This window comes from Rhincodon typus, chromosome 12 (genome assembly GCF_021869965.1).
Source record: "Rhincodon typus isolate 14 chromosome 12, sRhiTyp1.1, whole genome shotgun sequence".
Lineage (NCBI taxonomy): Eukaryota > Metazoa > Chordata > Chondrichthyes > Orectolobiformes > Rhincodontidae > Rhincodon > Rhincodon typus.
The window spans coordinates 56,634,719-56,649,652 of NC_063343.1; the positions used below are offsets into that span (position 1 = coordinate 56,634,719).

A 14,934-nucleotide genomic window follows, 5' to 3' on the forward strand; every position below is an offset into this window, starting at 1 on the left:
CCTGCTTTTTATAGACTGGCCTTCCACAGGCATGTTTTCAGATTGCTACATCGATGTCAGTGCTGTAACTGTAGTGGAACAGCTTAGTTAGGAGTGCAGCAGATTTGATGCACATGTCTTCAGTGCTATTGCCGAAATGTTGTCACCTTTGCCCATAGCCAATGCCATTGAGTCATAGAGGACTGCAGCACAGAGAAAGGCTCTTTGGTCCATTGAGTCTGTGCCAGTCAAAAACAATGACTTAAACTATTTTATTTCCATTTTCCAGCCCTCGGGCCATACCCTTGTATGCCTGTAAATGTTTCTTAATATGATGTGGAATGATACAAATTGATTGAAGACCTGTAACTGCAATGCTGAGGGGCTCAGGAGAAGGCTGAGAGGGATCATCCACTCATCACTACTGGCTGAAGGTGGACACAAATACTTCAGCCTTGTCTTTTGCACTGATGTGCTGGGATTCCCCTACTGTTGAGAATAGGAATATCTAAGCTTCCTCCTTCTGTTCATTGCTTAATTGTTAGCACCGTTCACAAAAGTATATGTCAAGTCTGTAGAGATTAGGTCTGATACACTGGTCATAGAATCACTTAGCCCTTTCTACTGCATACCTTCTTCCACTTTTTGGCTTACAAGTAGTCCTCTGTTGTAGCTTCACCAGGTTGACACCGAATCATTAGGTATGTTGAAGCTGCTCTTGACGTGTCCTCCTACATTCTTCTTTGAGCTAGGGTTGATCTCCCAACTTGATGGTAATGGTAAAGTGGGCGAATATGCTGGACCATGAGAATATGGTTTATGTTTGAGTAAAATTCTGATGGCCAATTTTGAGTTATTAGATGTGTTTGAAGTGTCACAGTTAGCATTGTGATATTGAGCCACACAACAAGGACAGTATCCTTAGTATGAAGAACAGCTTGGCCAGGGGCATGTGGCCTGTACTGTTACCTGTCCTCCGAGAGTTTTGATTTCCTCGTATATCAAAAATTTTTCTAACTCAGCCTTGAATTAATTGTCCAGCCTCCACTGTTCTCTATGGAAAGGAATTCCAAAGACTGACAACTTCCTGAGAAGAAATTCCCTCAACATCTCTCATATTAAATGAGCAGAATGTGGGCCAATATCGGAGATGAATTATTGGATTGAAACACATTTCATGAGCCTGATGCAATCACTGAAGCAGGCATTAGGCCTTTTGCATGCATAAATGTGGGGCTTTATGTCTACTTTAGGCTCTCCTTGTGAATGGTGAATGGAAAAGGAGCAGGGATGACTCTTTTCAGTGCACTTCAGTGGCTGTTATTCTTAAACAAAATGAAATAAAAATAATGTTACAAAACCAAGATCTTTGCAATTCCACGATACTCTCAGGACTTGCCTTCCAGTTGCTATGAAAGGTGCACACTGTCTGTGATGGCGTGACAGGCACCAAGAACTCACCCAAATAATATTAACGAGGCCCCTAATATAATTTTGGACATGCTTTAGGGCTTTAGGTCTCCACGCTCCATACTGGAGAGTGTTTAAGACCCTTCAGCTTCAAAAATCCAACAATGGGAAGTGATTACAGACTACTTCTAAAGCATACATCTATGTTTTGTTCATAGAGGTTACACATTCCTCATGGTATCTCTGTCGAACATTCCTGATTTTATATTCTGCAACTTTATTCAGGGTACAAATTTGGATTAAACCCAACCTCTACTTCAAATTGTTACAAAGTTCCTTTTGCGTCAAGCACTGTACTTACTTTTTATGGTGAAAGAAAAGATCACCATTACATTGATATTTTTAAAACCTTTAGTCAGGCCAAAAACATATGGAAACAATCCGCTTCCTTTAAGTGAGCAAACTGAAATGTTATAAGACAGTAGTTATTCATCCACTACAAAAGCATGTCTTCAGTAACTGGTAATGCTGTGATCAGAATGCTTACTTGTCATTTTACATATATTAACAGAACTTAATATGGGAACAGAAGTAAATGCAACCCATTAATGCTCCCTCCATGTGACACTCTCTTGTTCTAAAACCCTAATCCTCACAGGAATATTCTCTCATAACAGTAAGAAAGCACAGAATGACAGAAGTTAAAGCAGGCAATCAAACTCATTCTCTCCACATTCTGGTGTACATTTTACTTTTCTCACCAGCACATAAACAACCCATTCAATTTTCTTTTATAAAAAATTGTAAAGCTCAGAGATATAAGTTCAAATCACCCCCGCTACCTTAAATCTATTCCATTTACCCCATCCAATCAGTCTTCTAAAAGCAAGTTTCCATTAAGTCTTCCTCTTCCACCAAAATAAATGAAACAAAACTCCCTACCACTGACCTACCGTCGTTGACCAACTGGCCTCCTTATCATTGTCCTGATGAAGCAGAAGCAACATATCCCCCAGGACCTTCACAAATCTTTAGCTTCACATATTCTCTCAGTCTCAATCCTTTTTAAAACTAGGTCTTAATGCAACTACTTTTTGAAGTATATTCTTTGAGACAGGAACTGTTTTGGCTGGTTCTCGATTTCACAAACCTTCCTCCTATTGTCAAATCATACTTGGGTTTACTTGACATATGTTTGTGTTGCAAAACTCTGTTGGATGGGTTGTTTATGTGCTGGTGATTAAAGTAAAACATACACCCAGAATGTGGAGAGAATGAGTTTGATTGTTCTCTGTAACACATGGCTCATGTTTAATTTCTCCAAAACATCTCTGCCATCTATGGGGTTAAAGCCAACAGGCTAGGAAGTATTTACAACATGATCTGGAAAATATCACAATTATATGGGGCTGGAGAGATAGACCTGTTTCTATTTTCCTGGCTGACCTTTTCACATGTTCATAAGATCACCACCACCCAAATAGGTTTAAGCTCAGCAACATTTGAGCTGCTGTAGGGGTGGCACAGTGGCTTAGTGGTTAGCACTGCTGCCTCACAACCCCACTGACCTGGGTTCAATTCCATCTTTGGGCAACTGCTGTATGGAGTTTGCACAGTCTTCCTGTGTCTGGGTGCTCTGCTTTCCTCCCACAGTCCAAAGATGTGCAGGTTAGGTGGACTGGCCATGCTAAATTGTCCATAGTGCCCAGGGATAGGTTGGTCAGCCATGGGAAATGTAGGGTAGGGGGTGTGTCTGGGTGGGATGCTCTTCAGATGGTTGGTCTGGAGTCAATGGGTTGAATGGCCTGCTTCTGCACATAGGGATTCTATACCATTCAAACAGAGCAGTTCTTTTGATCACTGGACATAATTTCCAACCCTCCCCACTACCAAACTTTGGGTACAGCATGTACTATTTACAGCATGAACTCTGCCAAAATACCAAGGTGCAACATCTCATCACCCCTACAACCTTTACTACCAAGAAGAACAAGGAAAACAATGTTGAGGGAACACAATTATCTTCCATCCACAAACCATTCTGAGTTTAAACATATATTGTTCCTTCTTTGTCACTGGATCAATATCTAAGAATTGTCTGCTTAACACCATTATGGAGCACTATCATCATAAGGACTACAGAGGTTCAAGAAGTCAGCCCAACAGCATCTTCTAAGGTCAGCTGGGGGATTGTCAATAAATACCAGTATTTTCCACACCCATTTGTGTCCAATCCTTTGATGATTCTAAAAAAAGAATCCTGATGTCTATTTACAAGTCTCTGGTCAACTCAGTAGTGTCTGCCTGAAAGAGGGAGGAGGGATGCCACAGCGTGTAGACTGCATGCTTGCTGTAGATCAGTTTGTCAACTAGGATCAATTGCTGTCAGCAAAAGAACCTATTTTAATTTCAAAACTGGACCTGTGTACTTGTTCAATTTGAGATAAATTGCACTGGTTTGAAAGTGTTAAGTGGCCTCCCACATCCCCATAGCAAATTCGCTTCCAGGATTTTTCAGACATACCTAACATCAAACATGGTTATGACACAAACAGTCGAAAGTACAATGGATGACATAACTTCCATTTGTCTGAGTATCATTAGAAAGCAGTGAAAAATATAACCATCCATCCTGGCAGGGTTTGAAAGAAGGCAGAGGAAATTAGAAAAAAAAACCCCACATCATATCGACTGAGTTAAAATTAAATATGATTAATCTTAGAATGTTTTCAGCCTAAATGTCTAATTGTCCCCATCAACATACAATTTGAAATGATTATTTATTTTAATACCCAAAATGCCTAAAATCTATATTTCAAGTGCTATTTTTACTTTAATGCCCTCCAATTATCATTTCTGAGTTTCTTCCGAAGCAATGGAGATAATAATCTCATGGGATTACTATTTGCTGCTTATCTATTTCGACTGAAATGGTCAGTCCAATTAGTTGGGTAAAGTTAATATATTTAGTGTAACCTTTTTTTTTTGATGGAACATTACCAAAATTAGTGTGACTGAAAAGTGACCAAAATTAAACTCTAAAGCCAAAGCATAAAAGGCTGCATTTCTTCTAAAACATTGTCATTGATGTCACTCCCACCTCTGTCCCCTGTAATCACAGCTGCATCGCATCCTTTCTGGTAACAATCCAACAGAACACCGTGAGCTTAGTTTATCTGGATACGTCTTCATCACGTGCTTGTAGCTATCCAGTACTTTATGCACGTCTTCCAGAGTGAACCATATAAGAGGATTATTTTACTATCTGGCTTTGACCTGCTCTATACAGATTGACCATCTGACTGGATTAGTGTGTCTTGTCTAATATATTTAGCTGAACTCAGCTGTGTCACTTAAGAATTGGCATATTCTGATTGAAGGGCACTATTTGAGAGGCAATGTGGGTGGGAGAGTTCCTTGTAAATTTTGCTATGACGTCCTGTGCATTATCGGACAATAATTCAGGTTGTTTCACATCCAAACTGCTCACAAAGGTAGAAATGCTTTGGACTACTTTTAAGGGCAGTATGGGTGAAAGTTCATATTGATAACATTACCACAGATGGGATATTACACACATTATTCATTAGACAAAGCTTAATGGGAAGTAATTGCCATTTCTCATCTTCAATCTAATTTCAGATTTCAGTCTCACTGTAAACTTTCGACAAAGCTTCCTGGAAAAAGGCCAGTCTTCCCACTCTCTGTGTGCGTTCCCTGGAACCAGCCATCCTGGTGTTTCCTGTGCACCAGTACAATGTCACCTTGCTCCAGGCCAAGCTCAGCATCACCTTGGGCTGGATATGAAAGTACCGCCCGGCATCTGTGTGGACAAGAATCATCTGTATTATTCACTTAAATGTGCATGTGTGAATATAAGCAGTGTTTAGCACAGCAGTACGGTGTCAATGGATATGGTCTTAAACTTAGTGTGCTGTGAATGGGGGAGAAAGGTAGGGGTGTTGTAAAGTGGGGGAGAAGAAGGGTCTCCTGTCCTCATTCTCTCTTTGCCGTCCTCACTCCCACACATCCTCAGACACTGCCTTGCTATCCTCACACCCCTTCGCCACTGGCCTCACCCCCTCCTTGCTGTCCTCACTCACCACCATCATCTGCTGAACTCTGTTCAATATTGTGATTCTTTTCTGCCTATGCGCAGTTCCTTTGAGCATAACGCCATTGGCGTTCTATGTAATGACAGAGAGTTTCTGGGATTGTCTAGATGTGTGTTTCTGGATTGTGTTCATCTGCAGTTGTAAATGATGCTGAGAATCAGCAAACACTCTCAGGTTTAAACCTGAACCTGTTTAGATGGACAGCATGTGTTTAATCAATGCGTAGTGCTCATGCGTGTGTTGTTAATCTGTTATCTTTGGTATAATGAGGACAAGACATGCATATGTATTTCATACAATATACAGCATAGAAATGAGCAATATGGCCTAACAATGGCCCATGCTAGCCTTTACATTCCATACAAACCTCTTCCCATATTTCCTCGTCTAAATTTACCATTGCAGCCCGGATGCTTGTCTGCCATCCTCTTAAATGTATCTATCCTATGTCCTTCCACACTCCTTGTGGCAGTGAGTTCCATGGTGAAATTAATACTTATGGTGATGATGTTTCTCCTGAATTCCCCATTGGAAATTCTTGGGGGCTATCATATATTGGCATAACAGCAGAACATTTTGGAAATATATAATATGACCAAGCAGAGTCAGTATGGCTTCACAAAGGGGAAATCATGCCTAAGTCACTTGCGAGAATTCTTTGAGGAGCTAACAAGCAGGATAGATAAAGGGGAAGCAATAGATGTAATATATTTGGATTTTCAGAAGCCATTTGATAAAGTACCTCACGTTAGGCTATTTAATAAGGTAAGAGCCCATGGTGTTAGAAGTAGTATATTAGCATGGATTGAGGACTGGCTAACTAACAGAAGGGAAAGAGTTGGGATAAAGGAGCATTTTCAGTATGGCACCCTGTGACTAGTACAGTGCCACAGGGATCAATGCTGAGGTCACAATTACTTACAACATATATCAATGATCTGAATGAGAAAATGAATGTACAATTGCCAAGTTTGTGGATGACACAAAAACAGATGGGAAGGCAAATGGTTAGAACATCACAAAAAGTCCGCAGAGGGATATAGACTGGTTAGACAGAGTGGGAAAGACTTGGCAGGTGGAATGCAATATGGAGAAATGTGAGGTTATGTGCTTTGGCAGGAAAAATAGAGGTTCTGAATATTACTTAAACAGAGAAAGACTGCAGAAAGCTGCAGAACGGAGGGATTTTGGAATATTTATGCATGTATCACAAAAAGCTAGCATCCAAGATCAATAGTATTAGGGAAGACAACTGAAATGTGAGCCTTTATTTCAAAGGTAATGGAGTATAAAATTAGAGAAGTCTTGCTAAAACTATACAAGGCACAAATCAGACCACAGTTGGAATACTGTGAACAGTTTTAGGCCCCTTATCTAAGGAAAGATATACTGGCATTGAGGTAGTCCACAGAAGCTTCGCTAGGCTAAAACTAAGTATGGAGGGACTGTCTTATGATGAAAGGTTGAGTAGATTGGGCCTGTATTATTGGGCATTATTATTGAAGCATACAATATGCTTAGGTTGCTTAACAGGATAGATGCAGAAATGTTGTTTCCTCTTGGGGGAAGAATCCAGGAACAAAGGGAATAATCTCAGAGTAAAGGATTGCTCATTCAAGTTCACAAAAAGGAATTTCTTCTGTAGGAGGGTTGTGAATCCGTGGAATGTTTTACTGCAGAGGGTTATGGAGGCTGGGTCTTTTCATATAAATCAAAGTTGAGATGGACAGAATTTTACTCTGTAAGGGAACCAAGAGTAATAGGGAAAAGGCAGGAAAGTGCAGTTGAGGATTATCAGATCAACCATGCTCTCATTGAAGAACAGAGTACATTCAATTGTTGAATGGCCTACTTCTCCTCCTATATCTTATTGATAGCCTTCAGTTATGTTTTTCCCCACAAGAAGAAACGTTCTCTCTGCATCTACTATTTTATAATTTTAAGAAACTCTATTACGTGACCCCTGAGTTTTCTTACCTGAACCTACTTTTCAGCCAAAAACAACCTTTCATTCTCAATGAGTAAGTTTACACCTGAATCTGATTGTTAGAGTTTGGCGTTGAGTTATGACTTGAATATTTATTTTATCAGCACACAAATGTTTGGATTCCTTCCATTCATCACATGAACTGATTGTAGTTGTAAGGAACAGCAAAATAAATACTGTTCAGTTATTGTGTTTTAATGGACACATATGTAGAAAGCTAAGTAAACATGGGATTAGTGCTTGAACCTCATCTATTTACAATCGTTATAATGACTTAATTGAGGGTAGTAAGTGAAATTTATCCAAACTTGGTGACTATATGAAGACAGGTGGAAACGTAAACTGTGAGAAGAAGACAGAGAGTGAATGGACCAAGATGGTGGCAAGTGGAACATCTCATTGGCAGGTGTAAATTCTCTACATTGCTGGGAATAATAAAAATGTTGAATACTTCTAAAGAATAAAAGAACAGAAAATATCGGTATTCAGGATCAAATATAAATTACAGAAGGTAATTATGGATAAACAACAACCATGCCTGATGAAAGAATTTAAAAAATGCAGATACTGCAAGCAAAAAAGAAGCCAAACAGCATATTAGCCTTTATTTCAGGGGTTTTGAGTACATAAGTAAGGAAGTCTTGCTGCAATTATATATGGCTTTGGTGAGATTACACCTGGATGTCTGCATAACATTATAGCTTTTTTAAATTCCAGATTTATTCAACAAATTGAATTTCACGCTCCCAGCTATATGGTTGGAGCTGAGTTTATGACTTGGCATAATTAGCCCAGTGACAAACTATGCCATCGAAAACATTGGCAATAATAAAGAAAAACACAAAGATACAAAAAGGGAAGAGGCTGACGGAAAGTATACTCTATAAAAGAGAATTGGGAGTATATTCAAGAGTGAAACAGCATCCTAAAAGTTAATTTTAATCACTTTGGTACATTTACTGTATATTCCAAATACTTTATGTGCATATAAAGACTTGGCTCATTATTAGCTGGGATTGGTATCTGTGTATGTCCATGAGTTGCTGTCAAGTACATGTAACATATCAATTGTGTAATTGCTCAAGCAACACTTACTTTATGCATTGCAGAACAAACTACTACCAGTTGAGCTAGAGTGCTGCCATGAATCCTCCTTGTTATACTGAGTAAAGATTTATTCGTTTAACAGTAGTGGAGGATGAAGTACTGGTGAGACATAAAGAGACACTTGCAGTTTCCAACATTAATCCTTTCAGAACCATTACCTTATATTACAGGAGATATGTGCTGTGATGGGGAATATTGGTTTTCTAATATAAGAATGAGATAAATAGTCCAAATGTTTTCTTTCATCTGTACTTTGTGATTTCTGTGATGCCATACAATAAGGAAGATAATGCCATGATTCTATGGTGGGAACGTTCAGCTTCTGACAGTGTATATCCAACAATTGATGTGTACCGCCCTTGATATTTTTATCTAATTGAGTTTTAACAGTCTGGATAGCACTAATTTCAGCACAGGATATCTCAATATGGCATTGTCAATGAATGAGGTGCCTGACTGGTAGAAACCATTCATAAAATAATCCCTTAGAGGTTCTTTCATAAGACATAAAGTGCTCATGGGAGGCTCTATTTTGATTTGTTTGTTCACAGGACATGGGTGTTGTTGGTGAGGTCAACATTTATTGTCCCTTACTGCAGCTTTTGGATGACTGAAAAGAATATTAGGGAAGGGCATAACTGGTGAACCTAAGATAAGATCAGCATTTTTTTTTGTCACTTACAGATACATACAGGATCACAGGAAAGGGATAGATGATAAAGAGTTTGCCTCTTGGCCCCTCAAACCTGTTCCAGCATTCAGTCAGATCAACATCTAATTGAACTCAGCTCCATTTGCCCATCTTGATCCCATTTCTTTCGCTAGCCTTACCTAACAAAAAATCCATCTACCCTAGGAGTGAAAGCTCCAATAGTTCCTGTATATCCACAGCCTCTTTGGGACAGAATTCCATATTTCTACAACATTTGTGTGACCAACATGATTCATGTTGCACCTCTTCTTTAATAACAGCCATTGCCAGAAGGATTGTTACCTATTGAAGCACATTGAACGGTTTGGCAAGGTCTTTGGACATCCTTCAGAAACTGGGCTGTGCAGTGGTGATGGAGGGGTGCAGCGATAACAAGAATCCCAGGAGCCTGTCTTTCTGTGGGACGTCTGGACCTCCTCTTCACTTCCTATTGGGCATGAACCAGCTCTGTTGTGGGAGATAACAGGGACAGGAGGACTGCTGGTTTCCTGTAAAATTGATTGTGCAGCGCCCTGTTCTGGTTTTGCCGAAATTGGAGTTGGGCTGCACACTGAGGTGAGCTGGAATTTAGGCCTTGTAGAAGACGTAGCACAGTGAGGTAGAAACATTCCGAGACTGGTCTGAGCCTGAAAAAGACACATTAAAGTTGGTTTATTTTGAATTGTCCTCACTCTTCCTTAGCTGTCAAAGAAAAGTTGTCCTTGTCACAGTGGAGTGCAAGAGACTTGGAACAGATGTGAAATACCTTCATTCTGATGACCTTGTAAAACAAGGTCCAAGACAAGGTGCATCTTTGGAATTTGTCAAACACTTTCTGATAAACACTTTACTTCTTTACTGCACAGTTTTGCCCATTTTAACACCAACAACAGATTAAGTCATAAACAAATCAGCTTAATGGAGACTTGTGTAACCTAAAGGTACTGGCTCCAGGGTATCAGGAGAGACAATGGGATGAGAAGCCTAAGGGATGTCTGCTGTTATCAAAACTAAATTGAGAGAGAGAGAGAGAGAGAGAGTGCTTCATGGAATTGTCAGAATTTTCATATTATGTGTAAATTACTTTGGCATCCTTTTCCTTCTCCCTTGTCCATTTCTAGTGCAGATCTCCTGTATCCCATGTTTCCTGCTCTTGGAGTTATAGACAATTTGAAATGTTATTCATAAATTTCCATCTCCGCTTGTACAGCCATGAAGACTGTAAATGCTCCATTCATCTTTTCCTTTTACTCCATTTAGACATGGCAAACCCAAGCTGATATCCACCGTTTTTCTTCTCCAACCTTTCCCAACACACGTCTATTTCATTACATCATCGTTCAAAATATGACTTATATCCCAATTCCTTGTCTTCAAAAAGATTACATTAAATTTACACTTTGTTCCCTTTCTCCTCCCTGACACATAGCTGAGCCAAATTCCTGTTTTTCACGTCTCTATATTTTGAGTAGATGTATAAAACCCACCTTGTGTACAGTACTTCTGTCCTCAAACTTGCAGTGCAATGGTGTAGGATCGGACATTGGTACACATCCCTGGTCCACAGTTGTACAATTGGAAGCTTCACCATCTTGCATTGCTGATGGTTTCCCGCCGTGACGCATTATAGGGGCAGTGTTAGCAATTGGCCTGGTGGACAGGTTAGATCGGCTTGTCCCTACCAGTCCATTGGAATGGGAGGCATGCATAGTGACTGGGTGCAGAAACTGATGGGACGCAAAAGGTTGTGCTTGAATGACAACAGCTGGAACACATCGGCTACTTGTGCTTTGAGACTGGACGGGGGGAACTGCAAGTATTGGTCGATGTACATTTACTAAAAAAGCAAAGAAACATATTGATTGTGTTAACTATAAATTTTCTGCCCAAACTACTGCACAAGCAAATTTATTATTCCAAACCAGTTTATTTGCACTAAAAGAAGAGAAGAAAAGGAAGAACTTGCATTTATATCACATCTTTCATGGCTCAGAACATCCTATAAGGAAGAATTACAGAAGTGTAGTCAATGTTGTAATATAGGGTAATACGGCAACCAATTTTCACACAGCAATGCCCTATGATAACAACGAAGAGACAATCAGTTTTAATGATGTTAGTTTAGGAATAAATATTGGCCAAAAATACTAAGAGAACTCCTTGAACAAAAACAGAAGTTGCTGGAAAAGCTCAGCAGGTCTGGCAGCATCAGTGAAGAAAAGAATCAGAGTTAATGTTTCGGGTCCGGTGACTCTTCCTCCAGTTCTGAAGAATGCAATTAAGACCTATTCTTATCTTTCAGGTGTATGATACTAACTGAACATATTCCATAACCAGACATCCTTCTTCCAGGAAAGAGAACAAAAGTGCGCACAATATTCCAGGTGTGGTCTAACCAAGGCCCTGTACATTTACAGCTAGACATCCTTGTTCTTGCACTTGAATCCTCTCACTATGAAGGTAATGTACCATTCGCTTTCTTCACTGCCTACTGCAGCTGCGTGCTTCCTTTCAGTGACGGGTGTACAACGACACCCGGTTCTCGTTGCACTTCCAGCTTTCCCAAGCTATCATCATTCAGCTAATAATCTGCCTTCCTGTTTTTGCTATCAAACATTACATTTATCCACATTATATTTCATCTGCCACATGTTTGCCCACTCACTGAACTTGACTAAATCACACTGAAACATCTCTGCAGCATCCTCACAGTTCATTCTCCCACCCAGCTTGAAGAAATTACATTTAGTGGCCTCATCTAAATCATTAATAATTACTGTGAAGAGTTGGGCTCCAAGCACCGATCCCAGCAGTACTCTACGAGTCGCTACCTGCCACTCGCAGAAAGACCTATTGTTCCTTCTGTTTAGAACACAGAATAGTACAACACAGGAACAGGCCCTTCTGCCTATCATGTCTGTGCTGACTTATTGCTATTCTAAACTAAACCCATCTACCTGCATATGGTCTGTATCCCTCTATTCTCTGCTTGTTCATGTGTCTGTCTAAATGTCTGTTAAACCTTGTTATCGTATCTGCTTCTAAAACCTCCCCTGGCAGTGCATTCCAGGCTCCTACTGCCCTCTGTGTAAAAAACTTTTCTCGCACATCTCCTTTAAACCTGACCCCCTCATCGCTCTTTGTTTCCAGCCTGCCAACCAATTCTCTATCCATGTGAGTACCCTACCTCCTATCCTGTGCACTTTAACTTTACACACTAATCTCTCTTTGGTAGCAAAAATAGGGAGGCAGATTATTATCTGAATGGCTGTGTAGAGGGGAATGTTCAATGAGACATGGTGTCCTCATGCACCAGTTGCTGAAATGGTGTGAAGCAGGCAGTAAAGAAAAAATGTGTGTTGGCCTCCATAGTGAGAGGATTTCAGTACAGGCACAAGGATGTGTTGCTGCAATTAGACAGGGCATTAGTGAGGCTACATCTGGAATATTGCGTGCAGTTTTAGTCTCCTCATCTGAGGACAAACGTTCTTGCTGATAGAGGGAATGCAGCAAATGTTTACCAAATTGACTCCTGGGAGGGCAAGATGACATATGAGGAGAGGCTGAGTTGGATAGGATTGCATTCACAAGAGTTTAGAAGAATGAGGGAAATCTCACAGAAACCTATAAAATTCTAATAAGACAAGACAGGTTAGATGCAGAAAGGATGCTCCTGATGGTGAGGGAGTCCAGAACCAGGGATCATACTTTAAGGATAAGAAGTCACCCTTTTAGGACTGAGATGAAGAGAATTTCTTCACCCAGGGAGTGGTGAGCCTGTCGAGAAAGTGGGTGAGGCCAAAACATTATGTGATTTCAAGAAGGAGGTAGATTTAGCTCTTGTACCATAAGGAATCAAGGGATATGGGGGGTGGGGGTGGGAGTGGAGGGTGGAGGACAGGGTTAGGGTATTGAGCTTGATGATCAGCCATGATCATATTGAATGATGGAGCAGGCTTGAGGGATTGTATGGCCTACTCCTGCTCATATCTTCCATGTTTCTATGGCTTTATCGAAAGCCTTCTGTAAGTCCAAGTAAACCACATCCATTGGCTCCCTGTTATCAACTCTACTAGTTACATCCTTGAAAAATTCCATTAGATTTGTGAAGCATAATTTTGCTTTCATGAATCCATGCTGACTCACCCTGTCCTGTCACTATTTTCCATGTGTTCTACGATTCAATCTTTTATAATAAATTCCAGCATTTTCCCCACTGCTGATGTCAGGCTAACCAGCTTATTATTTCCTTTATTCTCTCTAGTTCTTTGTTTAAATAGTGGGATTACATTAGCTATCCTTCAATCCATAGGAACTGTTCCGAATTGATGGAATCTTGAAAGATGATCACCAATGCATCCATTATTTCTTGGGCCACTTCCTTAAGTATTTGGATGTAGATTATGGAGCCCTGAGGATTTATTGGCCTTTAATCCCATCAATTTCCCCAACACCATTTCCCTACTGATACTGGTTTCCTTCAGTTCCTCCCTCTTACTGGACGCTGTGTTCCCCAACCCGTTTTGGAACATTTTTTTTGTTCTCCATCTTTTCTGTTCCCTGTTATAACTTCCCCTGTTCTCAACAATCTTTTTTCTATTCCCACAACTTCAAATTAGGGTATTGGTCAGGACATCAGGAGGAACATCTTTGTAACGGTGTCCTGGTTAATTTTACATTCAGTGGAGCAGGTAGACAGGCTTCAGTTTAACATTTCAACTGAAAGATATCATCTCCGATAGTAAGGTGTTCCTCAGTGTTATACTGAAACTATAGCCTCAGTTTTGAGTGCAGAGTACCTTACATGCCTAGTTCAGACTAATCACCCCTTTGAATGGGATTGAAATATCATTGGGAGATCTGTTAGTTACAATGCCCAGATCATATGTAAGACAACACGACAAACTGAAAGAATACTAGGATATGCAAACGAATGACAGAGTACACATTTTCAAGGCTTATATTCAGACTATTCTCTGGTCAGACCATTCTTTACATTCTTGTGCAGACAGTGAAGTACAGAACCTGGTAATTTAGGAGAGAAGAGTCAGAGAGAGTAGTTCTGGGTGAAAAAGAAAGACTTCTATTCATATACCAGTAACATTTTTCATGATCTTAGGATAGTCCTGAGCACTTTACATCCAATAAGGTCTGTTTGAAGTGATGGAACATAGGAAATGTAGGAGCTAGTTTGCATGCAGCCAAGTCTTGCAAACAGCCATATGACAATCACCTTAGGGCCGGCAGCATCAGAGGAGCAGGAAAACTGATGTTTCAGGTTGGGACCCTTCTTTAGAAACCTGAAGAAGGGTGCAGACCCGAAACATCAGCTTTCCTGCTCCTCTGATGCTGCTTGGCCTGCTGTGTTCATCCAGCTCTACACCTTGTTATCTCAGATTCTCCAGCATCGGCAGTTCCTACTATCTCTGACAATCACCAGACAGTTTTACTGATATTGGGTTGACAGATTATTCTAAGATACTGGGTGTTAATTAGTAGCCACTCGTGGCGATATGAAAACTGCAACTTGGCTTGTGTGACTGTACAAACAGTTCGAGCCTTCCCCAGAGATGCAGAATATTACCAAGCCAGCAATTATCATTGCTTGGGCCCATTTCAAAACCTGCACTTTGTAAAGGCAAGCC

The 14,934-nt window shown here is 40.3% G+C and overlaps 1 protein-coding gene across 3 annotated transcripts in view; it reads right to left on the reverse strand.

The window, feature by feature from the left end:
* Window positions 1-4,126: 4,126 nt before the first annotated feature.
* The window catches only part of LOC109920041 (E3 ubiquitin-protein ligase SH3RF2-like), a 56,821-nt gene continuing 46,013 nt past the window's right edge, over window positions 4,127-14,934 (reverse strand). For all 3 annotated transcript variants that reach the window (XM_048603387.1, XM_020520062.2, XM_048603386.1), the window contains 3 exons: window positions 10,777-11,126; window positions 9,593-9,936; window positions 4,127-5,212 (listed from right to left, as the gene is read on the reverse strand). In XM_048603387.1, coding sequence (XP_048459344.1) covers window positions 5,041-5,212; window positions 9,593-9,936; window positions 10,777-11,126 — 866 coding nt within the window. In that variant the 3' untranslated portion in view covers window positions 4,127-5,040. The remainder of the gene's footprint in view (window positions 5,213-9,592; window positions 9,937-10,776; window positions 11,127-14,934) is intronic.